The sequence below is a fragment of the Onychomys torridus genome, chromosome 17 (genome assembly GCF_903995425.1).
Source record: "Onychomys torridus chromosome 17, mOncTor1.1, whole genome shotgun sequence".
NCBI lineage: Eukaryota > Metazoa > Chordata > Mammalia > Rodentia > Cricetidae > Onychomys > Onychomys torridus.
This window is the reverse complement of record NC_050459.1, coordinates 61,941,200-61,955,643: the sequence shown is the minus strand read 5'-3', so window position 1 is coordinate 61,955,643 and position 14,444 is coordinate 61,941,200. Positions and strand designations below refer to the sequence as shown.

General features: G+C 50.5%; 1 protein-coding gene across 6 annotated transcripts in view; it reads left to right on the top strand.

Annotated features, from left to right (window-relative positions):
• The window catches only part of Eps15l1 (epidermal growth factor receptor pathway substrate 15 like 1), a 94,178-nt gene that overhangs the window by 58,756 nt on the left and 20,978 nt on the right, over nucleotides 1-14,444 (top strand). For 4 of the 6 annotated variants that reach the window (XM_036209236.1, XM_036209238.1, XM_036209237.1 and 1 more), the window contains exons 17-21: nucleotides 3,317-3,440; nucleotides 4,204-4,254; nucleotides 5,332-5,468; nucleotides 8,234-8,294; nucleotides 8,986-9,068. In XM_036209236.1, coding sequence (XP_036065129.1) covers nucleotides 3,317-3,440; nucleotides 4,204-4,254; nucleotides 5,332-5,468; nucleotides 8,234-8,294; nucleotides 8,986-9,068 — 456 coding nt within the window. Of the gene's footprint in view, nucleotides 1-3,316; nucleotides 3,441-4,203; nucleotides 4,255-5,331; nucleotides 5,469-8,233; nucleotides 8,295-8,985; nucleotides 9,069-12,889; nucleotides 12,969-14,444 lie in introns of those variants that run through there. The other 2 variants (XM_036209239.1, XM_036209241.1) reach the window with 2 other exon arrangements.

Below are 14,444 nucleotides of genomic sequence, written 5' to 3'. Positions count from 1 at the left end.
CACCCAGCCCAAGGCCACATTTATTTCTTGTGACTGATGGGAGCCTCTTCTTGGATACCTAGTCAGCCCACCCAGCAGAGAGAAAGCCGTGCACCATCCCATTTGTTGCTTTGACTCATCAGGACAGGTTGGGTCCTTGGCCACTTGAGCCTTGTAACATTTGGGAGCCAAGGTTATGGACTCCTAGCAAGGATTTGTAAATGAGAGACGCTTAGCTGGTAACTTGAACTCAACTGAGGATGGGAATATTTACATTAGTACAGTTAGCAGGAGCTCCAGCATTGGGCACCCACCCAACACACTTCATTTTGTTGTGTTTTGTTGAGACAGGGTCTCATGGTATAGCCATGGCTGGCCTGGAACTCATTATGAAGACCAGGCTGACCTTGGGCTCACAGAAATCCATGTGCCTCTGCCTCTGAGTGCTGAGATGAAAGGGGTGCACCCCACATCCAGTCCCTAACACTCTGTAAAAGGCAAGGATGTCGCAGAAACGTCTTGGGTGTCCTCTGACCTGGTCCGTACTCTGAAAGCAGGCAGAGCTTAGGGCTAGCTGCTGCCTAGCTTTTGAAGGTGTTTTCTGCAGCTGGGTATGTCACTCAGCAGTGGGGTCTTACCCAGTGTGTGTGAGGCCCTGGGTCCCATCCTCCATGCTCCAAAAACTAGTAATTAAATGAAAGTAGTTACTGTGTTTTAGCTCTGAGAAGGTACTTATCACCCACCCTAATGTACTTAGATCACCGAGTGACCACGTGACTCGGTGCTCTGAGAAGATGGCATCTACTAGTGGCATTGTAGATTTGTTTATCCGCTTCTGTGCACACAATGATAGAATGTGTCCTGCATTTGGAAGTGCCACAGGCCTGTTCTTGCCCTTATATTCTGTCTCCCAGAGTGACATGCCCTTCATTCTCCTGGCTGGTGGCTGGCCGTGTTCCCATTTGTGGTGGGGAAAAGCCCTCTTTCCAGCTCTGTCTCTTCCTTACTCTTAATTTGAGCCAGTGCCTTGGCTGCAGTGCTGGGCTGCATACATGCTCGGTTAGTCTTTGCCACTGAGCTGCACCCAGCTGTGCTGTGGCCCCCTGGGGAAGGTGTCACGGTTGCACGAGGTGTATGATTCCTTCTGACATCACTGCATAGGTCCCACCATGCCACCATGTGCAGAACTGGTAGTGCAGTTGACAAGCACATTTGTGCCCGTGAAACCCGTTCACTCTCGTCCTCGCTTCAGCAATTGTGAACAATAGATAGTCAGTACCCAGCCCTGTCCATAAATGACGTGGGCTGCCTTTCTGAGACCAAGCTCCATCCCTCATCCCTTTGTCTTTTGAGACACAGCCCATTCCTCACCCAGGGCTAGTACAAGAGTCTTCCGCCCAGTCCAGGGCTTCCTTAGGTCATGACCTTCTGCCGGTGTCTTTGTCCTTGAACCCCAACAGCTATGTGTCCTTCCTTTGCCCATGGTGGGGCAGAGAGGTAGGTCTGTCTTCTGCCTCAGTGCACGGACTTCCTTCGGTCAGAATCTCCCATCGCATTTCTCTCCATCCTGAACCCCAGCAGCTGCACTGGGGTGTGTGCATCTGGGGGCTGGCAGCACCCGGGTGTCTTAGGCAGATGCTGCGCTGGCTGCATCTGTGCTTAACCTCCCTGAGCACCAGGCCTAGCTTCTCTAGGAAGGCCTGTGCCCAGAAACTCCGAAGAATCAGTCCCAGGTAAGAATATGGCCCACCACTTCTTCCCCCAAGTCAGTGACTGCTGTTAGTGTTTTATCTTTGTTTTTCATTTCCTGAAGGAGTCTTGCTGTGTGACCAGGCTGGTGAGGAGCTCTTATACTCCTGCCTCAGCCTCACCAGAGCCAGGGTGCTCCCTGTTCCCATCTCGTGGCTTCCTCTTCACCCAGTCCCTCTGGGCACTAGTCTCCTACCCCAGGTGCAGGCAGCCTTATTAGAATGTGCCCTTTTAGACCACTCACGTCATCTCTTCAAACCATTGTCCGCTTTCACAGACGCCCTAGCTTGAATGACTTGGTCAGGGGAGGAGTGACAGTCCCTTCGCCCAGCCACAGGTGTCTGTGAGAGACCATCTGCTGATCATGGTAGCCCACACATTTAATCCCAACAGTCAGGGAGGCAGAGAGAGGCAGGCTGGTGTGTGAGCCCAAGGCCAGCCTTGTCTACATAGTGGCTTCTAGGCCACTCAGGGCTACACAGCCAGACCCTGCTTCCCTAAAAAGAAGAAAAAAGTGGGGGTTAGGGATTTAGCTCAGTGGAAGGCCCTGGGTTCAGTCCTCAGCTCTGGCAAAAAAAAAAAGAAAGAAAAGAAAAGGAAAGAAAGAAAGAAAGAAAGAAAGAAAGAAAGAAAGACAGACAGAAAAGAAAAAGAATTTATTTTTTTAAAAAAAGAAGAAGAAGAAGAAGAAGAAGAAGAAGAAGAAGAAGAAGAAGAAGAAGAAGAAGAAGAAGAAGAAAGTATTCCAGTTAAACATCCCTGTTTCATGGAGAATTGTGTCTCTCTTAAGCAGAACAGATCCCTAATTCTCAACCCAGCATTCTGCTTACAGGGGTCACCCTGCCCCTCAGGCCATTTCCACTATGGACAAGCACTCTTCAAAAGTAAATGGTTTTTTGTTTGTTTGTTTTTGTTGTTGTTGTTCTGCTGCTTTGAATACACTTCCCAGTTTCTAGGAGTAAGCACCTTTTTATAAAATGCAAAGTGCCCTGCATGCTTCACCAGCTCCCATGCACCAGTGTCACCCCAAGCCCCACCTCCTACTCAGGCAGAGACGGCCCACTTGTTTCTTGACATAGAACTTGTGGGGGTGGGGGTTGATGGCACTGGCCCCATCATTCCACTTTCTGTCCCTATGAATGTGGTGACTCCAGGGGCTTTGTATGAATGGGATCACACAGCATTTATCTCTCTGCCACTGACATCTTATTTCCACTTAGCTTCACATCCTCAAGACTCCTCTTTTCACAGCAGAGTTTTCATCCTCTTCAAGGCTGAGTGTTATTCCACCATGTGGGTGGGTAGATTCCATCTATTTGTTCTTTCTCCTCAGTGGCTTTATTAGAGTTGTTTTAGATTTATTGAAACACTGCAAAACTATGGTGCAGAGTTTCCATGAGTTCACGCCTGGTCTCCATTGCTTTCTCAGCAAATAAACCCATGTCCAGAATCTCCACTGTGTGACTCCTCTTCAGGCATTCTGTTCCAGCTCACACTGCATCAAGTGCAGATCTGAGTTAAACGTGAAATCCTGCACTTGGCTTAGATCAGAAGTAACTCAGTGCCTGTCCTTTCTTCACACTCCTAGGATGACCCTTTCAAAAACAAAGCCTTACTGTTTAGCAACAACTCCCAAGAACTACATCCAGACCCCTTCCAGGCGGAGGACCCCTTCAAGTCCGACCCATTTAAAGGAGCTGACCCCTTCAAAGGTATGCCCCAGCCTGCGTCCCCATGAAAGGACTGTTGTTTCTTTGTTTTTGAAATACTTTCTTGTGAATGTATGGGTCTTTTGCTTGCATGTGTGTGCAGTGCTCCTACAGGGCACAAGAAGGCATCAGATCCTCCAGAGCTGGAATTACAGATAGTTGTGAATCACTATGTAGATGCTGGGACTTGAACCTGGGTCCTCAGTAGAAACAAGCGATGCTTTTAACTGCTAAGCCACTGCTCCAGCCCCTTAACTTAAGGTTTTTTGAGACAGGGTAGATGTTTGTGTAGCTGACCTGGAACTTGTATGTAGACCAGGCTGGCCTCGAACTCACAAAGATCCTCCTGCCTCTGCCTCGCTTGTGCTGTGATTAAAGGTGTGCATTACCATGCCTGGGGAGCTTTCAGATTTTGATTTTAGGTCTCGGGGACGGATCCAGCAGCTTTGGCATTGTCATGGGTCATCATGACATGGCCAGGACAACCACTGTGTCCCTGTCCTCTTACTGAGCCAGGTAGGAAATGCAAGGATCCAGAGTGGAGAAAGAAAAGTGCTTTCTCAAAGGCTGTAGTTCTTTCTGTAGCCGGCCAAGCATCCAGGCCAGCTTAAGTGTTTTCCTGCCTGGGGCTCCCACTTTTTACCCATGACCCTCTGTGGCAGGGCTGGGGTGCAGAGGGACCACTTCTTCTCCTGGAACCAGGCAAAAGGCCTGTCTCCCCGCTGTCCTCCCTCCACTCACCTGACTGCTGCTCTCTCTGCTCCAGGTGACCCCTTCCAGAATGATCCCTTCGCAGAGCAACAGACGGCAGTCACAGGTAAAGGCTGGCTTCCTTGTCTCTCCAGATCCAGTTCGTTTGGGGACACGATCACTTGTGCCACAGCTGCCTATGTTGGGTGTGTGATGTAAGTGTCACACATAGTGGGATTTTCCACCACTCATGCGGGGGACAGTGATGTCATAGCAAAAGACAGCCATCATATGTCATGTGTGACTTTTTTGTCCTGGGTTGGCATTGCCTAGTGTGCCCAAAAGCCTGAATTCCATCCCCAGCCACAGGAACAGAAAAGATTTGGAAACTTTGCACCCCAGCAGGGACCCCCATCTGCCACAGTAGCTCCCATCCTGTCCAGTGCCTGGCGCCGCCGGTGTGCTTCCCGCCCCAGCAGCACCACATTGCTTATCATTGTTAATAATATCATTACAGAGCATGATGTACACACCACAGAGTTCTCCTTTTAAAACAGTTTATGAACTGGGCATGGTGGCACACACCTTTAATCCCAGAATTGGGTGACTCAGTAGGCAGAAGCAGGTGGATCTCCTGAGTTCAAAGCCATGCTGCATAGCTGGTCTACATAGCAAGATTCCCATCTCAAGAAACTTTTATTTAACTGTTGTGTGTAGGTGTGCCATGTGTGGTGGTCCCAGGGCACTTGTAAGAGTCCGTTTTCTTCTTCCTCCATGTGGTTCAGGCTGTCAGTTTTGGCAACAGGGGCCAGGAAAGCTTCTGACAGATGTTTAGAGGTTGAAGGACAGTTGGCAGTCCATCACCCTGAGAGGTCCTGACTCCGGGCCAACTGACCAGTCACTGCAATTTCTGTCTCATCCTGAGTTTTTCTCTCCCTGGTGTCCACTTCTCACCTTATCATCTCCCTGGTGTCCACTCCTCACCTTATCATCTGCCTGGTGTCCACTCCTCACCTTATCATCTCCCTGGTGTCCACTCCTCACCTTATCATCTCCCTGGTGTCCACTCCTCACCTTATCATCTCCCTGGTGTTCACTCCTCACCTTATCATCTGCCTGGTGTCCACTCCTCACCTTATCTCCCTGGTGTCCACTCCTTACATCTCTCTAGTATCATTGCTCACCTGTTGTACCCTCTTTCTAGACCCATTTGGAGGGGACCCTTTCAAAGAAAGTGACCCATTCCACAGCTCAAACACTGATGACTTCTTCAAGAAACAGACAAAGAATGACCCGTTTACCTCAGACCCCTTCACAAAGAACCCCTCCTTACCTCCAAAGGTGAGTGGTCTCTGTGTGGGGCCCACTTGAGCAGGTCTGATTTGGTGTGTGTTTGGATGGGTTCATGGTGCCAGGAAGCTGACTGGCTTGGCCAGGAGCTGGGATTTCAAGCCCGGTCTCATTCCTGGTCAGTGCTGTCATTGCCAGGTCCTGTCTTGTGAGCCAGCACACTACGATGCCACATCGGGGGCTAGGGCATCTCCTCAAATAGCTCCTGTCCCTTCCTGCCCCTCTCCGCTGCTTCACCTCCACTCCAACTCCCACAGCTACAGCAGAGCACCACGAGCAGCTGGGCATGGGGGCCGCACCTGCTGTCGTGTCTACTCGAGGGGGAGCTGGGGAAGACTCGAGTCCAGGCCGTCCTGTGAGGCCCCATGTTACCCACATAGAGCTCACACATTCCCTCCATCAGCCTGCCCTGCGGTCTTTTTCTTTTAAATTACATTCTTATTTATTTTCTTTTTAGTTCTTTTGTAAAAATACATATTTTTTATTGTGTGTGTATCTACATGAATTTATGTGTACCACATGTGTACAGGTACCCTGGGAGGCCAGAAGAAAATATCATATTCCCTAGAGCAGGAGTTCAGTCCGTTGTGTGTTGCCTGACATGAATGTTGGGGACCAGACTGTACAAGAGCTTAAGAGTCCACAGCCACTATTTTGTGTGTGTGTGTACACTTGTGAGTGCCACAGCACATGTTGATGTCTCTTTCCACCAAGTAGGTTATTGGGAACAAACTCAGATTGTCAACAAACACCTTTACTTAATAAACCATCTCATTGGCTGTGCTCTGGGATCCATCTGGTGCAAATCACTGATGGCGTCATTTGAGTTAGATAACTTAGAGGGTATTGGCTTAACAAAATTCCTGAAGCTGGACACTTAATAAAGCAAAGAGGTTTATTTTGGTTCAGAGTTCTGGAGTAGTGTGACCATTGGTTTTGTTGTGGGTGCAACATGGCCGAAGCCAGAGAAGGAAACCAGCCCTGCCCAGAAGGAGTGTTTTTTGTGCAAGTGAGGAACCAGAAGGCTAGGAGGTGCCAAGCTTGCTTGCTTTTCCCTTTGTGTAACTTTCAGAGGACCTAATCTGCCCCTGCCAGACCTGACATCATGATACAAGTGCAAAGATCCACATCTGACCTCATGTGGTTTGGATATATATAGCCAGGGTGCAAGTGCACTCAGAATGCTGGGGGGGGGGGGACAAACCACAGGGTGGGTGGCAGTGCTGGGGTGCTGGAGTGTTGGCTCAGCAGTCAGGAACACGCCTGTGCAAGCCTGAGGTGGACATGTAGACCCCAGCACCTGGGAAGCAAGCTGCCTGTGATCTTAGACATGCACAGCCTGCCCTGAGCTGGGTGGAGACAGGAGGATGGCTGGGGCTTGCTGGCCAGCCCAGCTCCAGGTTCAGTGAGAAACCTTGCTTTAAAGGAGTAAGGCAGAGGGCGATGAGATAGGACGCCAGGTGCCTCTGGCCTTTGCATGCACACACTCACCCCCACACACGTGCAAACAAACCTCACACACGAGAGAAACAAATGAATTTTATGTTGAGACTGGGGTCCCATCCCCAATATAGCTCATCATGCATGCATGCATAATTCTCCATGTTCTAGAATCCAGTTCCTCTGCCCAGCATGCTGAGGAGTGAAGCACAGCCTGTAATTGCTTTTCTGTTGGGATTTTCCTTTTTAAAGATTTTAAGAAGTTCTTATATTAGTTTTGTAGGTGTTTTGCCTGCATGTCTGTCTGTGTACCACATAAGTGCCTGGTGCCTCTGAGTCCAGAAGAGGGCATCAGATCCCTGTCCTTGAGATACAGGTGGTTGAACTGCCTTGTGGGTGCCAGGAACCCAACTCTGGCCCACTGGAAAGGCAGCCAGTGCTTGTAACCACTGAGCCACCTCTCCAGCTCTGAATTTTTTGTTTGTTAGTTTGTTTTTGTTCTTGTGAGGCAGGTACTTTCTGTGTAGTCCTGGGACTCAGAAATCTATCTGTCTCCACCTCCACGGCACTGGTAGCATTTGCCATTTTTGCTTTGATCCTTTCTATGTGGGTCTCTCTCCTCTATTTCTCTTTTCTTTTGAGGCATAGTCTCTCAGGGTAGTCCCAACTGGCCTCAAAATTGCAGCAATCCTCCTGCCTTGGCCTCCTGTGTGCTGGGAAGTCAGGTGTGAATTTAAAAGAGTTAACTATTCTTTTTAATTTTATTTATTTATTTATGGCTCTTTTTTTTTTTTTTTTTTTTTTTTTGAGGCAGGGTCTCTCTGTGTAGCCCTGGGTGTCCTTGCTCTGTAGACCAGGCTCACCTTGAACTAAGAGATCCGCCTGCCTCTGCCTCCCCAGTGCTAGGATTAAAGGTGTGCGCCACCAAGCCCGTTGAGTTAAGTGCTCATAGGATTGGCCAGGCATGTGTCATTTCTGATTCTCTTCCTTCCATTGAAAGACAAACTTCCCTCCCTTTATTGAGCCATGCTAGGGGATTTTAGGCAGAGACTTCACTTCTGCCGGATCTTACTGCCCTCTGTGTCTGTGCTTTGGTTCACTCCTCAGGCCTTGAGTTGATGTAATTTGTGGGACTAAAGCGTTCCTCATGTTACCTGCTGCAGGGCATCTGTGGAGCCCCCACACTGCCCAGGCTTGACTGGTCACCCCACCCTCTCCCACGTGTGCTGGTGTTGATGGCATTTGAACGTGTTGGAAAGTACAGTTGAGTGGGTAGGGTAGATGGCAGAATAAACTCTTCCTCTCTCCTCCCTCAGCTCGACCCATTTGAGTCCAGTGATCCCTTCTCTTCGTCCAGCATCTCCTCGAAAGGATCAGGTGAGACTTGAAGCTCCCACCTCCTGGCCATATCACGCCTCAACAATGTCCTCAGTCCCCAGATTAGTGTAGCTCGGTGGAGCGTGATGCCTAAGCAGATGCCTCATCTCACCCTCACGGGCCTGTCTGTCCCAGCAGGAGCTGGCGTCCTACCAGACAGTTTATCTTTTAATGCTGATGCTGGGGGCCATTTGCTCATTGTCCTTAAAGGGAATAGTGCACAGTTTCCCGAGCATGGTGGCACTCACCTCTGACCCCAGCACTAGGAAACAGCCTATAGGATCACTAGTTTCAAAACAGATCCAGGCATGGGAGTATACATCTTTAATAATCTTCCCACTCAAGAGTCAGAGGCAGGGGGATCTCCATTAGTTCCAGACCAGCCTAGGCTACAGAGTGAGACCTTATCTGAAAAGCTGGGGGTGGGGGAATTTCTCCCAGCTGATGGTCCACACGCACACACAGACTGTGGTGTGTCCAGCTATCCTCAAATGGCTCATTCTTTCCATGTCACCCGCTTCTCCTGGACAGGTAGGACAGTAGGAACCAATCCCTCATTTGATCACTGTGAGCCATCTTCCCAGAGACATTCACAGCCCTGAGTCTCCTACTCCTAGATCCTAGGATTGCCTCTTGACGTTAGGCACATCTGCTCAGACCATAACCCCAACTGTATTGGTGCCCCTCGCAGATCCCTTTGGAACCCTAGACCCCTTTGGAAGCGGCTCCTTCAGCAGTGCCGAGGGCTTCGCTGACTTCAGCCAGATGTCCAAGGTAAGAAGTCACAGCAGCCACAGCCTGTGTCCACATGCGTCTTGTGTGGGTGGCCAGATGTAACTGCTGCCACCTACGTGTGTGCCTGCACTTGTCATGCTCTTTGAATACAGCCTGACCCTGACCTGGGGTAGGGTAGGTTACCTTGTGTACACTCCTGGTGCCGTCAGCCTCCGCCAATCTTGCTCAGGTCTGACCAAACAAGGTTCAGGTCTCAGGGCATGAAGTGGTGCCTCTGTGGCCAAGCACACTCAAGGTCAGGGAGTGGCCCAGGGCTGTACACTTGTCTGTCTGCCAAGGACCTAGGGAAGGAAGAGATAGACATGGTGGTCCCAGGAGGCCAGGGGGACAGGCCTCAGGCTTGAGGTGTCTGGAGAAAGTGAACCACACAAATGCCTAGAGCCTCCAGGGACCAAACTCTTGAGGGTATTGAGTGGTGAGGCCAGCTCACAGCAAAGGTGAATGAACATGCATATGAAGACAGCTTGCCCTACTCAAGGACAGAAGCTACAGCCCTGGCCTGAACAGGGGCCCTGAAAAGCTAGCTTCCCTGCCTGCTCTGGTTCCAGGATGCACTGCGGCTGATGTCCCTCATCAAGGGAACATGTGGTTTGAGAGCCACATCATGAGCTCAGCAAGTAGTCAGCCCACAGTGCAGCAGCTCAAGGCTCAGGTGGGAGGACGGCTGTGACTTGGAGGCTAGCCTGGGCTACACATGGAGCTAGACCTGTCTGAGAAGAAAGCAGCAGGGCTCATCCTTATGAAGAACTTGCTAACCTGGAGTCATGGTCTTGGTGAGAGAGACTAAGACACAGGTCCTGACCCAGCACACCGGTGCATATATTTGAGTCGTCTTTGGTAATGAATAAAAAAGTCAAGCCAGCTGTAGAAGCAAACCCTGGAGGCTGAGGCAGGAAGATGGCCAGCTCCAGGCCAGCCTGGGCTATACAGAGAAACACTGCCTCAAAACAGTTAAGGAAAGTAGTGCTACAGGCTGTCCTCTCAGCCACTGCTCTCCTGTCCGGTGGCACCTTGTCTATTCTGCCCTGTCCTCTCCTGGCAGGACATCAGCTCTGGCCTTAGAGCCACTGGTGTGGTGTGCCTTGCAAACTTTTCTCATGGGGCATGGTTTCCCTAACAGAATCCATCTTTCTACTGGGGCCACCTGAAGGAGGAGGCAGTAGGAGGCCATTCTGAGGGTTGAGGCATCCCTGGTATCCATAAAGATGCATTGCATGATGCCCAGGGGATATCAAAATCCTCACTGTCATCCCTCTTGTGACATGACTCAGTACCTCAGACTGCACGTCTGGGTGGCTTTGAGTGTCTCCCAGGATATGCTGTGTGTGTAGCTCCATTGTAGTCCGAAGGAAAGCTGCCTATGTGCGCTCAGTGCTGATGCAGTGTTTTTCTATCTTCAGTGTGAGGTTGGTTGAATCCTCAGATGTGGAACCCCAGGAGATGGAGGCTAACCACAGGTGGTCGCCAGTGCCTAAGCATGGGGTCCCTGCCCTCCCCCACCATGCCCTCTTCACTGGTATCCCAGCATTATCCCGATAATTCTCAGGTGCCTGGCAGCAGTAGCAACATGCAATGTGACATGCTGCTTCCAAAAAACACTTGGCATGCTGCAAGTTCTCAGCACAGTGACAGACGTACACAGCGGCACAGGGAGGCTTGGCTTTTAGCAGGAGGCCTGCAGTTGGCACATTCACGAGCCCGTGCATGCAGCTCCAGGAGCGCCAGTATTGTAGGCAGCACCTGGCATTGGAGAAGCAGAGACAAGGGAGCCCTTGGAACCCAGCTCCTGCGCTCAGGACATTTTGGCCACACGGGGGCGGCAGCTTACAAGGGCTGGTGAGCAGAGCTGTCTGAAAGGAGCTGTGGACTCCTTTCTGAGGAGCCAGCTCTCTAGGCTTGGAACCTGTTCCCTGCTCATTGTCAGCCCCATAGAAGGCCTGAGCAAGTGTACAAGGTACCTGTAGTTGTAGGTTGCTGATGGGAAGAAAGTTTTCTCCGCTCACTGTGGCCACTGGCTATTGCCAGTGCTCATTTAAGCAGCATATTAAGCTCAGTCACAGAAAGAGCCTGCAAACCAGAAATAAGGAAGAAGGGATGAAAAGGGGTTTGTGGGGAGTGGGAAGGAATGGCAGGACTACAGGAACACATCACACACATGTGAACATGTGAGTTCTAAGTGTTCACTGAGAGACTGGCTGTGTCAGTGGCTGGGGGCCAGGGTCTGGGCTGCTCTCCACTTCAGATGCTGGGATTCGAGGCTGGAGTAGGTGCTAGCTGCCACCCCTCTTTAGTCCTTCCCTGTCTCTCTACCCAGCTACCCTCTAGTTGCATAGGCCCCCCTTCTCCCGAGGAACCCCCAGATAAGCCTGTGTGTCCTCCCCATCCCCCCCACAACTGGGATAGGAAAGCCAGGCCCACTTCCTGTTCTCGGCACCAGGCCAGGACACAATTGGCTAGGGCTGTGGAAAATCCTGTCCCAAACACTGTTTACACCATCCTTGGGGCTCCTTGACTTCAAGACACTTGTAAAGCCTATGCTGGCCCCGCCCCTACCTCCCCACTGATTTTCCTCTCTGGTTACCTTGCTAGTTTTCAAGAACAACACTGGGTATAAATAAATCCGGAGGGAAATGAAAGTAGAGTGGCAAGGGCTTTTTTCTCTTCGCTTTCTTTTTTCTTTTTTAACCATCACCACCAGCCCTTTCGCACCTGATTAGGGTGGGGCAGCAATACGGACCATTCCTCGATCCTAGAATTAGAGTGTCCTACATTAGCACAGCAGTGCTGAGGAAAGTGACAGCAGTCCCTCTGGGAGCTCGTCAGGCCACACCAGTGGAGGGCTGCATCTTAGGGGTCCCATTGCTCCAATGAAGCTCCATGACCGAAGCACCTCGGGAGGAAAGGGTTTATTTGGCTCACACTTCCACATCACTGCCCATCACTGAAGGAAGTCAGGACAGGAACTCACACAGGGCTGGGACCTGGAGGCAGGAGCTGATGCAGAGGCCATGGAGGGGTGCTGCTTACACTGGCTTGCTCTTATGGCTTGCTCAGCCTGCTTTCTTATAGAACCCAGGACCACCAGCCTAGGGATGGCACCACCTACAATGGGCTGGGCCCTCTTCCATTGATCACTAATTAAGAAAATGAACTGGACAGTGGTGGTGCACGCCTTTGATCCCAGTACTTGGGAGGCAGAGGCAGATGGGTCTCTGAGTTCAAGGCCAGCCTGAGCTACAGAGGGAGTTACAGGACAGCCAGAACTGTTTCACAGAGAACTCTGTTTCAAAAAAACAAAGGGGGAAAAAAAGAAAGAAAGAAAGAGAGAGAGAGAGAGAGAGAGAGAGAGAGAGAGAGAGAGAGAGAGAGAAAGAAAAGAAAGAAAGAAAGAAAGAAAGAAAGAAAGAAAGAAAGAAAGAAAGAAAAGCCCCATAGGCTTGCCTACAGTCAAAACTTAGGAAGGCATTTTCTCAATTGAGGCTCCCTCCTCTCAGATGACTCCAACTCTTGTGTCAAGTTGACATAAGACTAAACTATTCAGTACAAGCCGGGCAGTGGTGGCCCACGCCTTTAATCCCAGCACTCGGGAGGCAGAGGCAGGCGGATCTCTGTGAGTTCAAGGCCAGCCTGGGCTATAGAGTGAGTTCCAGGACAGGCTTCAAAATTGCAGAGAAACTCTGAAAACAAAACAAAAAACAAACAAAAAACTGTCCAGTACAGGTTCCCAGAGGAATATTGTAGACAGTTACTGAGCCTCGGTGACATATGCTTGCTTTAAAAATGAGTTCCCCCGACTGCAGGTGCGGTCAGTGGTACGAGCCTGCAGAGCATGATCAGGGCCCTGGGTTCATCCCAGCACTCCAGCCGAAAAGGAAATCAAAGTAAGTAAGTTCTCTAAAGTGTGTTCATAGAGCACTTCAGAATGTAAATAAGTCTTAACTTCATTTACCTTTTCCCCACCCACACCCAGAAGAAAAGCCACCTGCACAGTAGTGGGGTGGATGGCAGCCCATTCTCAGTGACTTTTCAACCTTGTCGCGGTTTGTTTGGTCTTTTCTTTCTTTCTTTTTTTAAATCTTTGCAGTGGTGCTGATGGGACACAGGGTCCCCTGCATGCCAGGCAGGGGCTCCATCCCTGAGCCATGCCCTAGTCCTTTTTGGCTATTCCTCACCTGCCTCTGAGTTCTTGCTGTCATTGGAAGCATAACTTACTCTTCTGCAGTTCCCAGCCTCTGTGGGAACCTTTCTAAAATACAGCCTGCCTTGAATCCACCGTGGCCTGAGGTGGAAGGGCCAGGTCCCAGAGGAGGTTCAGTGGGAAGGAAACCTAAAGTCATCAAAACTGGGTCTAGAAGCTGGGCCTGGTGTCGCACACCTTTAATCCCAGCACTCGGGAGGCAGAGGCAGGTGGATCTCTGTGAGTTCAAGGCCAGCCAGGGCTACAGTGAGATATTTCCTCAAAAAATAAAATCATAAAACTGATACCGGGAAATTACCTGAGCAGTGTGACACTGGATAGGATGGACCACTTGAGGGGAGCCAAGCTGCTACAGTTAAGCCCCAGGCGGAGGTGACACGGCTGTCTGGCCTGAAACATTGCTGCTAGCCAGAGGATCAGACAGCACTGTGTCAGCAGATGTCGCCCGGGTCATAAAGGAGAAATTCTCAGGCCTCCATCCTTCTGCCTGTGATTTGGGGCTTCCCAAGTCAGGAGACCAGGGAACCACATCCACATTGCACCCCTCTCCTCAGGCTTCTATATTTCAGGCCCCAGAACCAGGACTGCATCACACTGGCCCTAGGACCCACACCTTCAGCTAACAAGTAGCTTTTCTTTGGGGAGAGTGGCACATATCATGGCACCCATGTAGAACTCGAGGATAATCCTGTTTGAGTCAGTATTTTTTCTACCATTTGAAGCCGAGGAGCAAACTCAGGTCACCAGGCTTACCTCTAAGTACATTGAGCCTCTCACCAGCATCCAAAGATGCTGAGTGGCACACACCTCTCTGGTATCCTGTGTCTTGTATGGAGGCTAGAGAGATGTGTATAAGAGCATCCTCAGGGTTACGGTGAGACCCTATCTCAAAGAAACAACCACTAGCCTGTAGATGGCCCTGGTCTACCTCCAAACCCCAGTGGCAGGAGGAGTTGAGGTTCTGTAGACACAGGCTTCAGAAAGAGATGGGATCCTGCCCATATGCCTCACCATACTCTTAGCCTGTGGAGCCCCATCCCGAGAGCCCTCCCCAGCGGCTGCCTGAAGCCCGTGTTCACCACCCTCTGCACCTGTACTTCTGACATAGTATGACTAGTAAACAGGGCACAGTTGTCGAGTGGACAGTACAGTGCTCT